At 43.0% G+C, this 20,463-nt stretch overlaps 1 protein-coding gene across 1 annotated transcript in view; it reads right to left on the bottom strand.

Moving 5' to 3' along the window:
- Positions 1-20,463, bottom strand: part of LOC143770110 (heparan-alpha-glucosaminide N-acetyltransferase-like) — a 1,433,242-nt gene that overhangs the window by 1,123,434 nt on the left and 289,345 nt on the right. Inside the window, exon 7 of the mRNA XM_077259379.1 lies at positions 6,364-6,446. Within this exon, the coding sequence (XP_077115494.1) occupies positions 6,364-6,446 (83 nt within the window). The remainder of the gene's footprint in view (positions 1-6,363; positions 6,447-20,463) is intronic.

Below are 20,463 nucleotides of genomic sequence, written 5' to 3' on the forward strand. Positions count from 1 at the left end.
TCGGGTTGGGGGCAGATATACAGCATTATAGAATGCTGTATATCAGCCCTGAAAGGTGGTGGCAGTAACTCGTATCAGCCAAACCCGGTGACGGGTTCCCTTTAAATACAGCTATATAAACTCTATAGAAAGAACTAATATAATTAATGGAGGCTGTTTAGCATGCACAGGACAATGTCCTACAATTACCCCCTGGCTGAAAGCCTGGCTGATCATGCCCATAGAATGACTGGACAGAAAATCTCTGCAGCAAATTGCAGGGAAAATGTGTATTTTGCAGCTTACTTACTGCTAGATAAATGAGCTCTGCGGAAAGCCAAAATGCAAAACTTACAGTAGCTTCTTTTTCACCTCTCCCTTATCATCATGCTGAATAAGTCACCTTACATATTTCATGTACCAGAGAACAAGACTATACATAAAATACAATTTTCTTGCATGATCTTTTATTATAAAATGCAGTCATAATTTAAAGTTAGAGTGTTGATCAATTATAATTCTGTGCTTTGTCTCCTGTCTAGTAGGCTAGCATCAGTAGAAGGATCTGTATACAACCCCTGGCAAAAATTATATAATCACCAGCCTTGGAGGATGTTCATTCAGTTGTTTAATTTTGTAGAAAAAAAGCAGATCACAGACATGGCAAAAAGCTAAAGTCATTTCAAATGGAAACTTTCTTGCTTTAAGAAACACTAAAAGACATCCTTTCAATTGATGGGATAAGAAAAGTGTCCAAAATATCAACATAAACTTGTGCATTTATTGAAGATGTAATGACAGCCATCTCCCCAGTGCCTTTCCCTGACATGCAGCCCCATATCATCAATGACTGTGGAAATTTGAATGTTCTCTTCAGATAGTCATCTTTATAAATCTCAATGGAACGGCACCAAACAAAAGTTCCAGCATCATCACCTTGCCCAATGCAGATTCGCGATTCATCACTGAATATGACTTTCATCCAGTCATCTACAGTCCACAATTGCTTTTCCTTAGCCCATTGTAACCTTGTTTTTTTTCTTTTTAGGTGTTAATGATGGCTTTCATTTAGCTTTTCTGTATGTAAATCCCATTTCCTTTAGGCGGTTTCTTATAGTTCGGTCACAGACGTTGACTCCAGTTTCCACCCATTCGCTCATCATTTGTTTTGTTGTGCATTTCATGTTTTGGAGACATATTGCTTGAAGTTTCCGGTCTTGACACTTTGATGTCGTCCTTGGTCTACCAGTATGTTTGCCTTTAACAACCTTCCCATGTTGGTTTTATTTGGTCCAGATTTTAGACACAGCTGACTGTAAACAATCAACATCTTTTGCAACATTGATGATTTACCCTCTTTTAAGAGTTTGATAATCCTCTCCTTTGTTTCAATTGATATCTCCCGTGTTGAAGCCATGATTCATGTCAGTCCACTTGGTGCAACAGCTCTCCAAGGTATGATTAATCCTTTTTAGATGCAGACTAACAAGCAGATCTTATTTGATGCAGGTGTTAGTTTTGGGTATGAAAATTTACATGGTGATTCCATAATTTTTCCCCCCAGAATTGAGTGACTCCATAATTTTTCCCCTATGCTTGGTTAAAAAAAGTAACCATTACTGACTACTACATTTTTGTCCTTGATTTCTTTTAGTGTTTCTTAAAGCCAGAAATTTGCCATTTGAAATGACTTTAGTTTTGTGCCATGTCTGTGATCTGCTTTTTTTCTATAAAATTAAACAACTGAATGAACATCCTCCAAAGCCGGTGATTACATAATTTTTGCCAGGGGTTGTAATCAGTGCATGTTGGCCAAGTAGCTAAAGTTAAAACTGTATAATACCCGATTGGCACATTATACATAGCTGACTGCAAAACAACATATATTCCTTTTAAGTCAATGTTTCCAGGAAAAAAAACTCTCCATAACATAGATCATAATAACACATGCCATTATTTTAGGTGCCAAGCTGTTTTCAAGGAAAAAAGCATTCCCTGAATTAACATCATCATTCACCAATATACAGTATGTAATAAACATTTATGATACAGCAAAGTGCTTAGTAAATTCAGAAAAAAGTGGCACATTGTTCTTAACACCACTTTCACCAAATGTTTCATGTTGAACTGAACACTAGGGATGAGGAACCTGAACGGTAAAGTTTGGTGTCCATTACCGAACTCCGAACATGGTGTCCATTACCGAACTCCGAACACGGACATTTTAATGTATGCCCAGTTTCCTGTACGAGTTCGCCAGTCTAATAAAGCTTGATGAAAGCCTGCAGCACCGCCAATCAACATGCTTTTAGACTGTGGGGACTTCTGGAGCCATCACTGCTATGCAAAGTATTGGTATGGCTGTGATTGGCTGCAGCAGCACGTGACTTGACCTGTATAAAGGCCGATCACGAGTGCCGCCTCCATTCTGCTCTCAGTGTAGAGACAGGATGCAGATGGAGAGAGGGACAGGGATTCTGACTGCGCACTCTGAAAAAAAAGTTGCTGTGTACTCTGCACCCTCCGCCTGTGGAAATACTGTCACTTTAATCCACTCTGTGTACTCTGCTCCCTCTCGCCTGTGGGAGTACTGTGCCAAAATGCCACTTTGTGTACCCTGCACCCTCTGCATGTAGGTGTACTGTGCCTTTAAGCCACTGTATGTAATTTTCAGGACCGCTGTGTGTTATCTAGTTGTGTTTGGCTACTTTCACACTAGCGTCGGGAAAGACCCGTCACTGTGCGTCGGGCCGACGTTCCCGACGCTAGCGTGGTCTCCGTCGCACAACGGGGGCAGCGGATGCACTTTTCCCACGCATCCGCTGCCCCATTGTGAGGTGCGGGGAAGTGCGGGGAGGTGGGGGCGGAGTTCCGGCCGCGCATGCGCGGTCGGAAAAAGCGGACCGTCGGGAGCAAAAAACGTTACATGTAACGTTTTTTTCTCCCGACGGTCCGCTACCACACGCCCAAGCGTCGCAAAACGGACGCGACGTTTTGCAATGCGTCGCAAATGCGTCGCTAATGTTAGTCTATGACGAAAAAACGTATCCAGCAAGAACTTTTGCTGGATGCGTATTTTCGGCAAAACGACGCATTTGCGACGTATTGCAGTTAACGCTAGTGTGAAAGTAGCCTTACAAATAAATAATTGGCATCAGCCATCTTATTGCCTTTCATAGGCCAAACAAATAATTTTTCTAAACCGGTATGGAAAACAAATAATTGACATCAGCCATCTCGTTGCTATTTATAGACCAAATAAATAATTTTTCAGGACCACTGTGTGTTTTCTAGTACTTTTGCAAATATATTAATCTACTCTTCTGCTATCTCTTTGCAGTGTTTAGAAAAACCACCTCCAAAAATGAAAACATCAAATAGGGCACTTTGCCGTGGTGGTGCTGGTGTAGCTGCTGATGGTGGTGTATTTGATGTAGGGAAAGGACATGATCATTCTGTTCCTGCTACAGGCCAAAATACAACATCTTCCTCTTCTGCACGCAGGCAACAGGACATTATGCAACCTTTCAAAGACCAGAATACCACTGCGAGAATCCGGAAGTTACAATATGTTGAAAAGTTGTTAGATTGGATGGCTGGAATTGGGCAGGTTAATCTTTGTGAAGGACGTATGAATCCATCCGCATACAAGGTTTTCCTGGAAAAAAAGTTGATTCCTTCTGCTCAGGCAATGTTCCCCAACTCTGATGGCTGTTTTTTCCAGCAGGACAATGCGCCATGCCACACAGCTAGGTCAATCAAGGTGTGGATGAAGGACCACCACATCAAATCCCTGTCATGGCCAGCCCCATCTCCAGACCTGAACCCCATTGAAAACCTCTGGAATGTAATCAAGAGGAAGATGGATAGTCACAAGCCATCAAACAAGGAAGAACTGCTTACATTTTTGTACCAGTAGTGGCATAAGGTCACACAAAAGCAGTGTGAAAGACAGGTGGAAAGCATGCCAAGACGCATGAAAGCTGTGATTGAGAATCATGGTTATTCCACAAAATATTGATTTCTGAACTCTTCCTGAGTTAAAACATTAGTATTGTTGTTTCTAAATGATTATGAACTTGTTTTTTTTTTTGCATTATTTAAGGTCTGCGAGCAATGCATTTTTATGTTATTTTGACCATTTCTCATTTTCAGAAAATAAATACAAAATGTATTGCTTGGAACTTCAGAGACATGTTGTCAGTAGTTTATAGAATAAAAGAACAATTTACATTTTACTCAAAAATACACCTATAAAGAGAAAAATCAGACAAACTGAAAATTTTGCAGTGGTCTCTTAATTTTTTCCAAGAGCTCTATGTAGGAATAGGAAATGATATCAGCAGCTTCAGCTGAGAGCAACAATGCTGTATGTTCCCAGCCAGCATGGAAAGGATCCTTGACCTTTTCAGCACTTATGGAAAGGAAATCAATTTAAAGTAAGACACGAATCACAACATCTCTAAAGAAGACCTGCGCTGTGATTCATTACCCGTTGTGACTTTCTAACTGCAGATATCTCAGCGGGACATGACATCCTCATGAGAGACAAGTTCTTTAATTGCAAAAATCACTCCCCGACCCTCTTTAATACCATTGGAAAATAAAATAATTCAAAGGGGTCCGCCATCAACCCATAATAAGGAGGTCCCACCACGTTCCCTGACTATGCTACCTACTGGAGGCAGTGCTGAGCAGTTACATCAGTAATGTGATCGCTCAGCACAGCCACCGGAACCACTGAGGATAGTGTGTGAATTCAGCTGCTGTGACGAGTGCTGACATCAGTAAGGTTATCGCAGTTCACAGCCATTGAACTGTGAACTGCGATAAACTTACTTATATCAGCACTCGTCACAGCAGCCGGATTCATGTGCTACTCTCAGTGTGTTCCACTGACATTACTGATAATACCGTTCAGCTCTGCCTCTGGTTGCTGCAATTTTTTTCCTCATGCTGAATACAGCTAAGAAAAAATATGCAGATCTGCACTGCCTCATTAAATTCCATTGGTTTGAGTGCTATCCAATTTTCCGTTAATCCAAATTATATGCTACTGTGAACGAACCCTTAGTCTGCTATATTACCCTCTCCCACACTGCCTGTCCAGAGATCTGTCAGTAATCAAACTTTTGTCTGCTGTGTTCAGGCAACTTGTAAGTAAGGGATGTCATTACATCGCACACAGTAGCAAAATGTTCTATGCTCCTTGTATGTGAGACACAATGACAGCCCTAATCTCACTACAGAGGGACTACAAGTTGCAAAGACCACAGAAGACATAAATGTGATTACGGACACATCTCCTGACATGCAGTGTGTGTTAGGGAAGTACAGCACTGGTCAATGTGCTATGAGAGTAAGAGAGCTGAAGGGTTTGTAATGTGACACAGCTAAACTCAACTGTGCTGCTCCCTCTCCCCTCACTGACTCATTTCAGCAGATTAGACCAGGAGATCAGAACTGTATCATTACACGTCACACACTAAGAAATCTGCTCTAAACTAAGGTGGTGGGTGTTCTTATTATTCCAGTGTGTTGCTACCTGCTTATAATTGGTCAGGATTATACAGGGAGATTATACACGCTGCCAGTCAAAACTATCTGCTAACACCCACTTGGACATATCGAAAATTCATTCATTAGGGGCCAAATCCTTTGCTAATATCTCTTCAATGAAGAGGTAAAATTAATATATATATTATATGTATATATATATTTATTTCAACTGTGCAGCCACTATTACATTGTGTGTCCAGTTCAACATGAAATATTTGGTGAAAGGTTGTCTTTCACCAAAACTAAAAACAGACACCAGTTATGTGCCCATCAAAGATTTAGTTGATGAATGGGCATGTTTGACGTGAATTCATGGGAAGGATCACACATTTTGGGTTGGTTGATGAATTTCCCTCTCGGTTTGATTATCCATATCAGATTACAGTAGCATCAAAGAAAATAAGATTTGAAAAATGTCATCCACACACTGCAGCTAATTTCCCTGCATTATGGATTGTTTAATCTGGAGAATGTCTATTCTTCGTGCTAATTTGTAATGGATAGGGAGAAATCTGCACCAAATCCGCAATGGAAGCCACATGTTACACTGACAACAAAATACAATTGTTTTTATGTCATTGGTAACTAAATATTGAGCATATGAAAAGATGTGTCAGTTTTTGGTTGGTTCAGCACTAAGCTAAGATGAAAGCAAACCGTATGACAAGAAGCTATCCACCTTCACAGCTCCAAGAAATCTATTTTACATTGTTACATTCCACGATATAAAGTGTTTAACTGTTGTCATCACAGATCTTACAGGTGACTGACAATATATAGAAATAATTTAACTTCATAGCAGTATAAAGACTAATAATATATTACCCCCTAAATGTATCCAGAGAAAGCAGTCGTCTCTGTTTGGGAACATCAGCATGCTGTGTTTCATTGACTGGTACTTCAGGTTCCTGTATCAAAACAGAAGGAGATGATTCATTTACTGAAAGCTTGTGCAAGGAGACCAGATCAGGGTCGGAACGGGCAGAGGTTTTTGTGTTTTTTTTAATGTGAGGATATTATTCTGTATGGAGTACTATGTGGGCACACTATACTGTATGGGGCATCAAATGGGGACATTAAATTGTCTGAAGCACTATGTGGGGCCATTGTACAGTATGCAGCATCATGTGGGCCTATTATACAGTATGGAGCACTATGTGAGGACATTGTGGGGCCATTATACTGTATAGAGCACTATTATATATATAGAGCATTATACTGTATAGGGCCCATTATACTGTAGGTAATAATAATAATGTTATTTATATAGCGCCAACATATTCCGCAGCGCTTTACAACTTATAGAGGGGACTTGTACAGACAATAGACATTACAGCATAACAGAAATCACAGTTCAAACAGATACCAGGAGGAATGAGGGCCCTGCTCGCAAGCTTACAATCTATGAGGAAAAGGGGAGACACGAGAGGTGGATGGTAACAATTGCTTTAGTTATTTGGACCAGCCATAGTGTAAGGCTCGGGTGTTCATGTAAAGCTGCATGAACCAGTTAACTGCCTAAGTATGTAGCAGTACAGACACAGAGGCTATTGACTGCATAAAGTGTCTGAGAACATGATGCGAGGAACCGTTTTTTTTTTTTTTGTATTAGGCCACACAGGGATAGTTAGGTTAATGCGTTGAGGCGGTAGGCCAGTCTGAACAAATGCGTTTTTAGGGCACGCTTAAAACTGTGGGGATTGGGGATTAATCGTATTAACCTAGGTAGTGCATTCCAAAGAATCGGCGCAGCACGTGTAAAGTCTTGGAGACGGGAGTGGGAGGTTCTGATTATTGAGGATGCTAACCTGAGGTCATTAGCGGAGCGGAGGGCACGGGTAGGGTGGTAGACTGAGACCAGAGAGGAGATGTAGGGTGGTGCTGAGCCATGGAGTGCTTTGTGGATGAGGGTAGTAGTTTTGTACTGGATTCTGGAGTGGATGGGTAGCCAGTGTAATGACTGGCACAAGGTAGAGGCATCAGTGTAACGGTTGGTGAGGAATATGATCCTGGCTGCAGCATTCAGGACAGATTGGAGCGGGGAGAGTTTGGTAAGAGGGAGGCCGATTAGTAGAGAGTTACAATAGTCCAGACGAGAATGAATAAGTGAGACAGTAAGAGTTTTTGCAGAGTCGAAAGTAAGAAACGGGCGAATTCTAGAAATATTTTTGAGATGCAGATAAGAAGAGCGAGCCAGTGATCGGATGTGGGGGGTGAATGAAAGCTCGGAATCAAGGATGACCCCAAGGCAGCGGGCATGTTGCTTTGGAGTAATGGTGGAACCGCACACGGAGATGGCAATGTCAGGCAAAGGTAGGTTAGTAGAGGGAGAGAACACGAGGAGTTCAGTTTTTGACAGGTTCAGTTTCAGATAGAGGGAGGACATGATGTTAGAGACAGCGGTAAGACAAACACTGGTGTTTTCTAAGAAGGTCGGAGTGAAACCAGGAGAAGAGGTGTATAATTGGGTGTCGTCAGCATAGAGATGGTACTGGAAACCAAATCTACTGATTGTTTGTCCAATAGGGGCAGTATACAAAGAGAAGAGGAGGGGGCCTAGGACTGATCCTTGAGGAACCCCAACAGTAAGGGGAAGGTGAGAGGAGGAGGAACCAGCAAAACATACAGTGAAGGATCGGTCAGAGAGATAGGAGGAGAACCAAGAGAGAACGGTGTCCTTGATGCCGATGGAGCGGAGCATAGTGAGGAGGAGCTGATGATCCACAGTATCGAATGCTGCAGAAAGATCCAAGAGAATTAGCATGGAGTAGTGACCATTAGATTTAGCTGCTAGTAGGTCATTAGAGACTTTAGTGAGGGCAGTTTCAGTAGAGTGTAAAGAGCAGACGCCAGATTGAAGAGGGTCGAGAAGAGAGTTATCTGAGAGCTAGCGGGTAAGACGGGAGTGGACCAGGCGTTCCAGGAGTTTAGAGATAAAGGGAAGATTAGAGACAGGTCTATAATTAGCGGCACAGTTTTGGTCGAGGGAGGGTTTTTTAAGTAATGGATGTATGATGGCGTGCTTAAATGAGGTAGCACTATATAGGGCCATTATGCTCTATGAAAGGCAATGCATGACCCTGTTATACTGTATGGAGCACTATGTGGGACCCATTACACTGTATGGAGGACTATGTGGAGCCATTGTACTGTATGGAGGACTTTTTCTGTCCATTATACTGTATGTAGAGCGGTGTGGGGATTAGAGTTGGAGAATCATACTGTGATGGGGTTACCATTCTTTGTTGGGGGAATCGAGGGAGTGGAGTACAGTAAGATCATCATACTGTGGATATGGAGGAGTTCACTGTGGGGGGTATCATACTGTGTTTGGAGGCACTTTTGTTTGCATCATACTTTATTATCTGTTTTATTCAAGGTTTTTTATTCTTTGTTATTACATACCGTATTTTTCAGATTATAAGACACTCCGGATTATAAGACGCACCCCAAATTTTGAGGAGAAAAATAGGAAAATTATTGCTTACCGGAGGTGGTGGCTGCGGTCAAGCGGGGTCCCAGGGTCACTGCTGGGGAAGGCAAGAGTGGAGCGTTGCAGCAGACTGGAATGAGGGAATGTTTGGATGTGTGGAGTGCTGCTGCGGGTGGTGTCTGGTGCTGCGGGTGGTGTCCGGAGTTGCGGGGGCTCTGACGACATTTTGTGGAAGGCCAGAGCCCCCACAGTTCCATGGTTTCCAGTTCGGTGGACTCAGGGAAAATGGCTGCCGGGGGCTGCGTATGTGCAGATGGAGATCTCAGCATCAAGATCTCTGGAGATGTAATCTCAGCGCTGAGATCTCATCTCCTGAGATCTTGATGTCGAGATCTACATCTGCGCATGCGCCGCCCCTGACAGCCATTTTCCCAGAGTCCACCACATGGAAACTATGGAACTGCGGGTGCTCTGGCCTTTCACAAAATGTTGGCAGAGCTCCTGCAGCACCAGACACTACCCGCAGCACCAGACACCCGCAGTGATGGGCCGCACATCCGAATACCCCCTGCAGCCTGCAGCAACCCTCCACTCTTTCCTCCTCCAGCCACAACTCTGGGACCCTGCTCCACCGCGGCCGGTAAGGTATATCCGCGTTATAAGACGCACCCCCATTTTCCCAAAAAAATTTGGGGAAAAAGATTGCGTATTATCATCCGAAAAATACGGTATTTAAATTAAGCCATTGGACCATATGCTTTTTACTGCTCCACTATATGTTATAGTGGAATAACATATTATTCCACTATAATTCAAAAAGTTAATCGTTTTATTTGATAAGGAAAAACTTACTCAATCGTAGACATTATTTTAACAAATATCAAGGATGGCCCGTGACTTTGTCCAAGCTTTTAACTTTGACTCTCTGTGTATTTGAGTTTGACATCCCTGCCTTATAGGGTTTGTTCTCATATCATGATAAAGGATTACAATCACAAAGAATTTGTAAAAACAAACAACTTTGCAATTTTACTTTTGATTAAAAATCCTCTCCATTATCAAGAAAAGACCTTGACTACAACCAGAGGTTAGCGTCTTAGGCTTTGAGTGCAGCGCTTACAAGCTCTTTGCTGTAGACTCTACAGCGTACTAATGTACGAGTTGTCATTCTACCCTAAAATCTCAGTATTCAGGTTAAATTGCCGTATCGGCACTTTGTGATAAATAAGTGGGTTTTGGATTGCAGTTTGGGCACTCGGTCTCTAAACGGTTCTCCATCACTGGCCTATAGCATTGTGGCAGAGACAGAATTCATTTCCTCATTATTACATTTTTGCTCTTATTTTATTCCCACTGATTTTTGTTCTTTTTTTAAAGTCACCATTTAGTTCCAGATATATGAGCTTTGTTAATTAGTGCTAATTTATTTAACCTTTACAATGGGGTGTTGCTCACAGGATTCTCTGGGTGCCTGTCTTTAGTCTGATCTGCATAATTACCCTTTCAGCAATGATCTCTTGGTGTCGACTGTAAAAACGTTCACTAAATTAAAAGGTCCACATCTCTGGAACTCTAAAGAAAAAAAGGGAAGAGCTGAATACTCAGGGACAGAGGGAATAAAACAAGAGCGAAAACTGGCCAGTTGTGACCTGTGACAGGTCTTCATTAAAGCAGCAGCAGTACCTTTAACGTTTTCATTCATTAAATATGTATGTATATGCACATTATGTAGTGAGAGTGTGTTAATATTCTCACCTTCTTCCGCTGTCTCTGGTGTCCAGCTCTGTTCTTCTCTGCTTCTAAGTGACGTTACCATAATTGTGACTAGCCGACTCATTCTACGCACTATGCATAAGCCGAAAATCAATTTTACAATGTAAGTCAATGGAACTCCATAGGCTTTCATAGTAAAATTATCTTCGGCGTTACACAGAGTGCAGCATGACCTAGCCAGTCTGCAGAGAAGTATTGTGCTGGACACCGGAGAGAACAGCGGTAGCTGAGAATATTAACCCATTATCTACCAATGTTCTTTTTTTGGGACGCCTAATCTTTAGCTTCTAGCAACTAAGATTTTATCATTTTTATAATTAGGTCCAATTTTTTGTGTTGTGTTTGTAAAATGAATGTTTTCAAAATAGGAAATCATGTCATTGTCATTTTTAATTGAATATTGGGAAGCCCTTTTCTGAAAAATCCGTACTTGTAAAAATTGTAATTTGGCAAGTAATGGGTTAACACACACACTACATTACATGCATGCACAGACACATTTAATCAATAAAAAAGTTAGTGAGAGTGCTTAGTTAATGAGAATCTGTTACCATATTTTTGCCACCTAATCTGACAGCAGTATTATGTAGAGACAGAGACCCTGATTCTAGTGATATATCACTTATTGGGCTGCTTTGTGTAGGTTTGATCAAATCTCAGTTTTATCAGCAGACGATTTTCCTCTGCTGATTTTCATAACTTCTGTATACTTCCGTCAACACCAATGATTGACAGCTTTCTGCCTATGCACAGTGTGCACAGAAAGAAGCCAATCAGTGGTGTGTGAGGGGTTACTCAGATCTCAGCATTCAGAGACTTCATAGATTTGCAGCAGATAAAAGAGTGATTTTATCAAAACTGCATCAAGAATCTTAGTAAGTGATTGCTGGAATCAAGTTCTCTGTCCCACCATTTTGCTAATCTCAGATTGGGAACAACAGGAAGCTAGATGTGCTGGAATCAAGTTCTCTGTCCCTACATTATGCTAATCTCAGACAGGAAGCAAGGTGTGAGGACCTCCACAGCTGACTGCTCTAATCCCCTGATGAATCCTGCACAGGTGAAAAAACGCCAGGGAGGTGCTCAGTATAAATAGGACATTGCATAGTTCCTGAGCAGGATGATGGTAAGGCATTTGGGTTTGGCCTCCATTCATGTAGAACTGAAAAGGACTGGTGTCTCTGATGCCTGAAAATACCTACTATAATTGGGTGAGACTGTTCTTTTTTTTCAAATATATGTGGACATATTATACATGTTGTGTTTCATTGCTATTATTTTGAGATTTTTTGGCAGATCTACCCACTCTATGCTGCGTTATTTTTCTGTGTGAATACATGCGATACGTCATCATGTTATAGCACACCCACCCACCTGGGATTAGTTATCAGGTGCACCTGTTTTTCTTGTTTGTGTGTCTATTTTATGTTAATATAAAATATATAACATAAATGTAATATTTTAATATTCCCCTTTTTGCTATACCTATGCTAATCTCAGATGTGATAGCCAAAACCTGATGACAGTTTCCCTTTAATTTGCAAAGCAAAATCACTGGGAGGAAAAGGACAAGCTAGCAAATTGCTGCTTGTCATTACATACATTATTATTATCTGGAAATGTGTGGGAAAACCGCTTATGGCACTTGTGCACTGGCAAACAGCGCGCTATCAGCGCTCGGTCAGTCGGGCACACCAACAGCACTCTGACCAAAAATACACTCACCTCAGCCTAACCTAAATAGGAACGATGAAAGTGGAAAAAAGGACTCTGTGAGCTAAAATGCCTCATTATTTGGCATCTTCCTTAACAAATCAGTCCAAGGGCCATTTTACACAGCAGTATTCTGAACTCTTTGCATCACTATTTGATAGCCAAAACTAAGAGTGCATCAAAAACCAAAACAGATGTTTTCCCTGATATATTTTTTAACTATTCTAGCTCCATTCCTCAGTTTATGATATATATACTGTACTACAAAAAAAACAAAACATGAACTGGAATATAAGTTGGTGTGCGTGCAGCGGGTAGGTTCACACTGGTCACTAAACGGAAAAAACCTAAGATAAAAACAAGATGAGCAAATGCCCTGAGGAAATAAATAGCAATAGTGCAAGAAAAGAACATAGGGTACTTGGTTAACATAATTTTGATAAAAAAAAATGTAAAAGCCATCCCACCATGTCACATTGACCCTTTTCAGGACCTTTAAGATTAAAATCTTACCATGTGTCTAATGAAGTAAATGTGAATAAGAACCGATAATGTTTTTTCGACCTTATTCTTTTTGGAAACTCTCTTGGATATGTTCATATTCTCATGTAATGTTCATGGATTCATTCTTATTATTTTTTATCAATTTGTACTAGACTGTATATTTTCTACCAATGGGGACGATTTCTGCACCAGAATATGTGCAATAAGCACTAATAGCATTGAGAGGAGATTTGTAATAGATGATTATCAAGATGAGAGCATTATACTGCCTCTGTACAAATCCCTGGTTAGATCGCACATGGAGTACTGTGTACAGTTTTGGGCACCGGTGCTCAGGAAAGATATAATGGAACTAGAGCGAGTACAAAGGAGGGCAACAAATTAATAAAGGGGAAGGGGGAACAACAATACCCAGAGAGATTAGCATTTTAGGATTATTTAGTCTTGAAAAAAGACGACTGAGGGGCGATCTAATAACCATGTATAAGTATATAAGGGGACAATACAAATATCTCTCCGAGGATCTGTTTATACCAAGGAAGGTGATGGTCACAAGGGGGCATTCTCTGCGTCTGGAGGAGAGAAGATTTTACCACCAACATAGAAGAGGATTCTTTACTGTTAGTTCAGTGAGAATCTGGAATTGCTTGCCTGTGGAGGTGGTGATGGCGAACTCAGTCGAGGGGTTCAAGAGAGGCCTGGATGTCTTCCTGGAGCGTAACAATATTGTATCTTACAGTTATTAGGTTCTTTAGAAGGACGTAGATCTGGGGATTTATTCTGACGGAATATAGGCTGAGCTGGATGGACAAATGTCTTTTTTCGGCCTTGCTAACTATGTATGTTACTATGTTATTTATTTATAATTGAAAGTATGTGATATTTATTTACCGACATTGTGTGTTATTCGGATGACTGTGGCAACAGCTCTATGAATTATTATTGGAATTACCTGGAAGCTTGTTTTCTAGCCATATGCCTTTTTGGGTTGGGATTCTGCATTTTGCCCATCCTTAGGACTTCGCTCATGTGCACTATACCTTTTATACGCAGGTTGCGAGGGTGAAAGCCCACAGCCATCACATCTATTCCAGGTGCACCATGTCTTGTATTTAGGCGCAGGTACATACTTTTGGTTATGATTGGTCGCCATATGCACATGCGCAGTGTCCATACACCAAAAATGCTTGCTTTTATCTTGTGCACATGCGTAGTTGACTCTTCATATTTGCATACCTGAGATATTCATCTGTCTTTATGCACATGTGATTCGCCATGGCTGATTCCGCTGCCCCGGTAAATTTGCCAGCTGATCTATATTGTGTTCTATTAACTTTCTGTTTAAGCTTCATTACATGCAGCTGAGCCACAAGCCCCTGAGGAAGCCACATTATGTGGCAACAAGCATTGGGCACCCACTCCCCGCTGGTTCTTGCCAACCATTTTTAGATCCTGGACTTTGCTGCATTATGCAATATACAGGTCATCGGGAGAAATATGTAGATACTATTATGTGTCAGGTACTAACTATTTTACTATTTTTGTCTACCTAATCCATTATATATCACCATTGTGATTTAGCGCTGACATTATTTCATGTCTGATACCTAGCATGTGATATTTACAGTGTTTTGTCCCAGTGCATTGCATATTTCTATAGTGATTCATTTGATCTATGAGATTGATCATTTTTGTAGTTAGGCAGGGGCGTAACTACCGCGGTCGCAGCGGTCGCCATTGCGACCGGGCCCCGCAGGTCAGGGGCCCCGGGCCGGCAGGTCTGAGCAGGGCCAGGCTGGCCATCGGGCACTTCTGGCAAATGCCAGAAGAGCCGATGCCAGTAGTGGGCCGCTGCACTGTTCCTCCCCCGGAACCCCCCCCAGTGCCGCCGCCGCCGCCGCATTTAACTATACCGGCGTCTATGACACCGGTATAGTTCAATGCAATGATGGGAGGAGAGAGCGTCATCTGACGCTTCCTCTCCCATCATTCCCCGCTCTGCCTCTGACAGTACACTGCGGGTGCGCGATGACGTCATATCATCGCGCACCTGCAGTGTCCTGGGCAGACTGCAGCCGCCAGGAGCAGCGCGGGCAAAAGGAAAGGTGAGGAGAGTTTTGTTTTTTTTCGTTTTAACCGGACTGTGGGGCCATTATCGGGGGGGGGGGGGGGGAGATGAGATGAGATGAGATGTGGGCTGTGCTCTATATATCCCTGTGCGGGCTCTGCTGTATATACCCCTGTGGGGGCTGTGCTGTATATATCCCTGTGCGGGCTCTGCTGTATATATCCCTGTGCGGGCTCTGCTGTATATACCACTGTGCGGGCTCTGCTGTATATACCACTGTGCGGGCTGTGCTGTATATACCACTGTGCGGACTGTGCTCTATATACCACTGTGCGGGCTCTGCTGTATATACCACTGTGCGGACTCTGCTGTATATACCACTGTGCGGGCTCTGCTGTATATACCACTGTGCGGGCTCTGCTGTATATACCACTGTGCGGGCTGTGCTGGATATACCACTGTGCGGGCTGTGCTGTATATACCCCTGTGCGGGCTGTGCTGTATATACCCCTGTGCGGGCTGTGCTGTATATACCCCTGTGCGGGCTGTGCTGGATATACCACTGTGAGGGCTGTGCTGGATATACCACTGTGCGGTCTGTGCTGGATATACCACTGTGCGGTCTGTGCTGGATATACCACTGTGCGGTCTGTGCTGGATATACCACTGTGCGGGCTCTGCTGTATATACCACTGTGCGGGCTGTGCTCTATATACCACTGTGCGGGCTCTGCTGTATATAACACTGTGCGGGCTGTGCTGGATATACCACTGTGCGGGCTGTGCTCTATATACCACTGTGCGGGCTGTGCTTGATATACCACTGTGTGGGCTGTGCTCTATATACCACTGTGCGGGCTGTGCTGGCACCCAACACCATGTTGCAGTGCAGGAGATTCCTGCAACAGTCCGAGGCGTATCTAGGGGAAGCGGGGCGGGGGAAGGTGGGGGGGTTGCGGAGGCGGGGGAAGGTGGGGGGGGTATGGGGGGTAGGGGGGGGCCCCATTTGGAAGTTCGCACCGGGGCCCATAACTTTGTAGTTACGCCACTGTAGTTAGGAGTGTATATTTAGTGTGCTATGTATATTAGGACATGCTAAACTTCATATGTATTGAGATATAAGCCCGAACCACGGATGTGAGTATAAATAAAAACCATAGAATAGGGATAATGTCGAAAGACCAAAAAAATGGAGCCTATGAACCCCAACAAAGTGTAAACTTCATATAAAAAGTATACATACCAAATATACACACACACACACACACACACAAGTATTGGGAGGATAGTGACGACACAAAGTGTTGCAGTACACATAGACAGTCAATACTTCACAGTAATATAGAAGTGCATATATAGCCACACTAATTAAGTAAACATTGCAAAAAAGTGACCACTATATGAACCTCTGATATAAGAGCCGAAGTGAGTGTTGTTAAGCCCAGAGTACAATGTACTCTGGAATAAGTGATGGATACATAAGGACAGTGAGCAACATCCAACCTATTAAAGGATGCTGACATCACCAGCTCCGTCACACCTGGCCAATGATGGAAGTGGTGCATGTCTTTTTGTGTCTTCACCATCCTTCTGGTACTTGTATTACTCTATATATGTAGCTTTTTCATGTATATTTTTGAGTGAGTTTTTGTTAATTATTAGTGATGAGCGAGCAATAAATTGGGTGCTCGTTGCTCGGGTCGAGCAATTTGGAATACTCGGGTACTCGACCCGAGCAACGAGCCCGACGTAAGTCTACGTCTCAGACAGAACAAGGAGCCCAATGTAAGTCTATGGTAGATCCAAGCATTTTTACCGCGATCCCCCCCCCCCCCGGGGGGTTTTAAGGTCTAAAAATGTCTGAAAATAATGGAAACACTGCTAAAATGATACGGCAACATCATGGCGATCACCCCTGGAAGCATTTCGGACTCCAAGGTCACAGCTGTAAGCTATGTTGTCAGCGTTTCACGCCATTTTTACAGATGCACCAAAAAACATTCAAAAACGAAACCAAAATGTATTTTGCTGGGAAATATGTTAAGGCACATCCTTTCCAGGGTAAGGACTTGTATATAAGGCAAAATATTAACCCCAGACCAAAATGTTCCTCCACCACTTGGGCTATGCTCACATGCAGCATTTTTGATGCATTTTTCAACTTTGACATTGCTTTCAACAAATACAAATGCATTCAATGGGAAATGTCATTGTATCATTTAGCAACCCAAGCTGGCCATGAGGTGTGTGACACATAAGGAGACACTTCTTGTTTCATTTATGAAGGAGGGACTCTTAAAGTCACAAAGCCTATTTATAGAGGGGCATCAGGTGGCATTAATATTCTTATAGGGCCATTATTAAACAGTGGGTCTCCTATGCTGTTATTGCCTATGCAGTGAGTGGCTGGGCTGCCAAGAATTACGACGCACCCCAATACCCCTTTCACGAGAGGTACAGGAGGGCTTCCTGAAAAAATGTTGCATTGAATGCAAGGCCTGACCTGCTATCAAGTCATATGCACCTCAAGAAGCCTTTGAACCCAGGTACTGGATGGCCACAGGAAAACCCACTTCACATTATTCATTTTGTACTCCCATACTGTTTTCTTATGTATTAACAGCAAGGCCTGCCATGCTACCAAGTCATATGCCCCCGAAGAAGCCTTTGAACTTAGGTATTGGATGGTCACAGGAAATCCCACTTCAAAGTCTTCAGTTGGTCCTGCCATACTGTTTCCTTATGCATTGAATGCAAGGGCCGCCTTGACCCAAATTTGCACACACCCCAATTCCCCCTTGGAAGAAACATGGAGGAGGGCCTCATAAAAAAACTGACCCATTACAAAGGAGCGGGTCTCCTTGACTCGTAATGCCCAATATACTAGCTGACAAACATTTTCTCCTGGGGGGTACACATCAACATACTGTCTTAATATTTTTATTACAGGCATCATAAACACCCTTGCAAAAAACTAGTGGCTGTAGCAGCATGGAACACGTTAACCCTGGTGATCTAGTGGCGGTGGATGATGAGACGTGGAGGAAGGCCTCATTAAAAAATAGGCCCAATTTAAGAGGAGCAGGTCTCCTAGACTAGGAATGCCAGTACACTAAGTGCATGGGCTGACAAACATTTCCCCCTGGGGGTACATATCAACATAGTGTGTACATTTTTTTTAGGGGCATCATAAACACCTTGTAAAACTGTAAAGAGGTTTCCTACACAGTAGCTGCTGGGAAGGTGCAGGTTTTTAGTAAAAATATGACGGACGAATCATTGGATGAAGTGATCAGGAAAAGGGGCATGGTGATGACAGGAATGGGAACGTACATGAATAATAACAGTGGTGGCTATGGGAGGTATGAGATCCAGGATACAGCCTACAATGATTAGTCGTTTAGTCACCACTAATTACCAGAATGTGTTTAATTCCTGTCAGAAGATCGGTGTAACAGATGCGCGTGTGAGACTCGACTTAAAAAATGCCCATCACAAATATGTTGCCAAAGATGCATGTGTCTGTCTAAAGGGCAAAGTACAACATGTTCGTGAGATGCTCAGTTAGAGAAAGCAGATCAGTGTTGGAGGAAAACCAAACACACTGATGGATGCTAAGTTTAAAGAGGAGTGCACTGTCCATAACTATAAACATATCCATGGCACAAGCTTGTTCGTCTTCACCCATACATATTACCAATAATATCCAAATGTCGTAGGTGAAAATTGTTTGTTTTAGTGTAACGAACACTGTTAATGCCACTAAACGTAGATAACCACGACCCTGGGAAACACCAGATTTCCTCTTTACAAGATATGGATGATGATGGTATTGATGACGACTTTGAAATATACCACATCCACACCAAGAAGATGATCACAGGTGCCAAAAATGTGCAAAAAATGCCGTGAATGTCTGGAAAATCATTTTCTCTTGGGCAAACTTTCCCTCTTACTAAAGTGGTACCGAATGATGCATACACAGCTCTCATGTCTTTTTAGCCTGAGATGGTTGAAAGATGATGTATTCTGTTTTGTCCATGTCCACTTTTTGAAAACGAGCAGAAAAGAAGGATGAAATAGCGGAAAGACATTTGATTTTGGTCAGTAAGGAGGTGATGTCAAGTACAGATAGGTACATCTGCGTACGCCGTACTGATGATATTGCAAATCGTGCCATTACATCAGCAGTCCCAGGCTGAAGGTGTAGATGGAGAACAATAGGGGTCCTAGAACTGAGCCTTGGGGAACACCGAAAGACAGGGGTCATGGTGAGGAGGTAGTGTGGGGGAGTTTGACACTGCATGTGCCCGTAACAGTCTGGTTGTTTTTTAAAGACTCTGCCGATAACCCCAAAAAGGTCATTTGTACCACCGACCATACCCACATCAGCAGGGGTAGCAACACTGCCAGCCAAACCACCACCAGCATGATCAGGCACATGGCAGCAAAGCATCTGAGTTTGTTGGTTGAACACAAGGCCCGACGAACAGTGTCAGCGGGTGATACCACTGCTTCTTCCAATGTCGTGCATGCAAGCAAATCCCCTGTCCATGGTGCATGCAAAGACACTTCCTGCCCTGCATCTGTAGTTGCACACAAACTCAACTAGCACCATCAACAAGCACATCCACGTCCTTGTCCCAGTGCAGTGTTCAGTTGTCCATACCCCAGTCATTGGAACGCAAGCGGAAATACGCAGCCAATGCCACAGTACTAAATTCACACATTTCTCATCTGCTTGCATTCAAAATGTTGCATTTTAGGCTCCTGGGAGACAGAAGCTTTCCACAACCTGATGGTGGTGACCATCACAAGGTACTCAGTCCCCAGCTGCCACAATTTCTCCCTGTCTACCATCACGACATTATATAAGCAAGCACGTGTCCAACAACATTACCCGGGCCCTCAACAATGCTGTTACAGGGAAAGTGCACCTAACCACGGACATGTGGACAAGTGTTTGTGGGCAGGGACGGTACAGCTCGCTGACGGCACGCTGGGTTAGCATAGAGGAAGCCATGACCCAGTCGGACATTGGGAGACCATGTCATAGATGTACGGAGACAGGTTGTGGAAGGCTTTGTCTGTCATAGTTAGGGTTTTGAACTGTAGCCTCAAGCAATAGAATGGCAGTGAAGGGCCTGGCATGGAGGAGAGGCTGGGGAATAATGGAGGGACAGTTGGATTACTCAGGCATTAGAGTTTAGTACAGATTGGAGTAGTGCAAGAGTGCTAGAGGGGAGGCCAGAGAGTACAAGGTTGCAATAGTGGAGGCAGAGATCATGAGGGCGTGAACAAACATTTTTGCAGTTTTTTGTAATGTACGGATCCTGGAAATGTTTTTGAGTTGTAGTGGGCAAGAGGAGGCAAGGCTTGAATAAAAGGGCAGACTCGAGGATGACCCGAGGCCCCGAACATGCTGGACTATTTGT

Source organism: Ranitomeya variabilis, chromosome 4 (genome assembly GCF_051348905.1).
Source record: "Ranitomeya variabilis isolate aRanVar5 chromosome 4, aRanVar5.hap1, whole genome shotgun sequence".
Lineage (NCBI taxonomy): Eukaryota > Metazoa > Chordata > Amphibia > Anura > Dendrobatidae > Ranitomeya > Ranitomeya variabilis.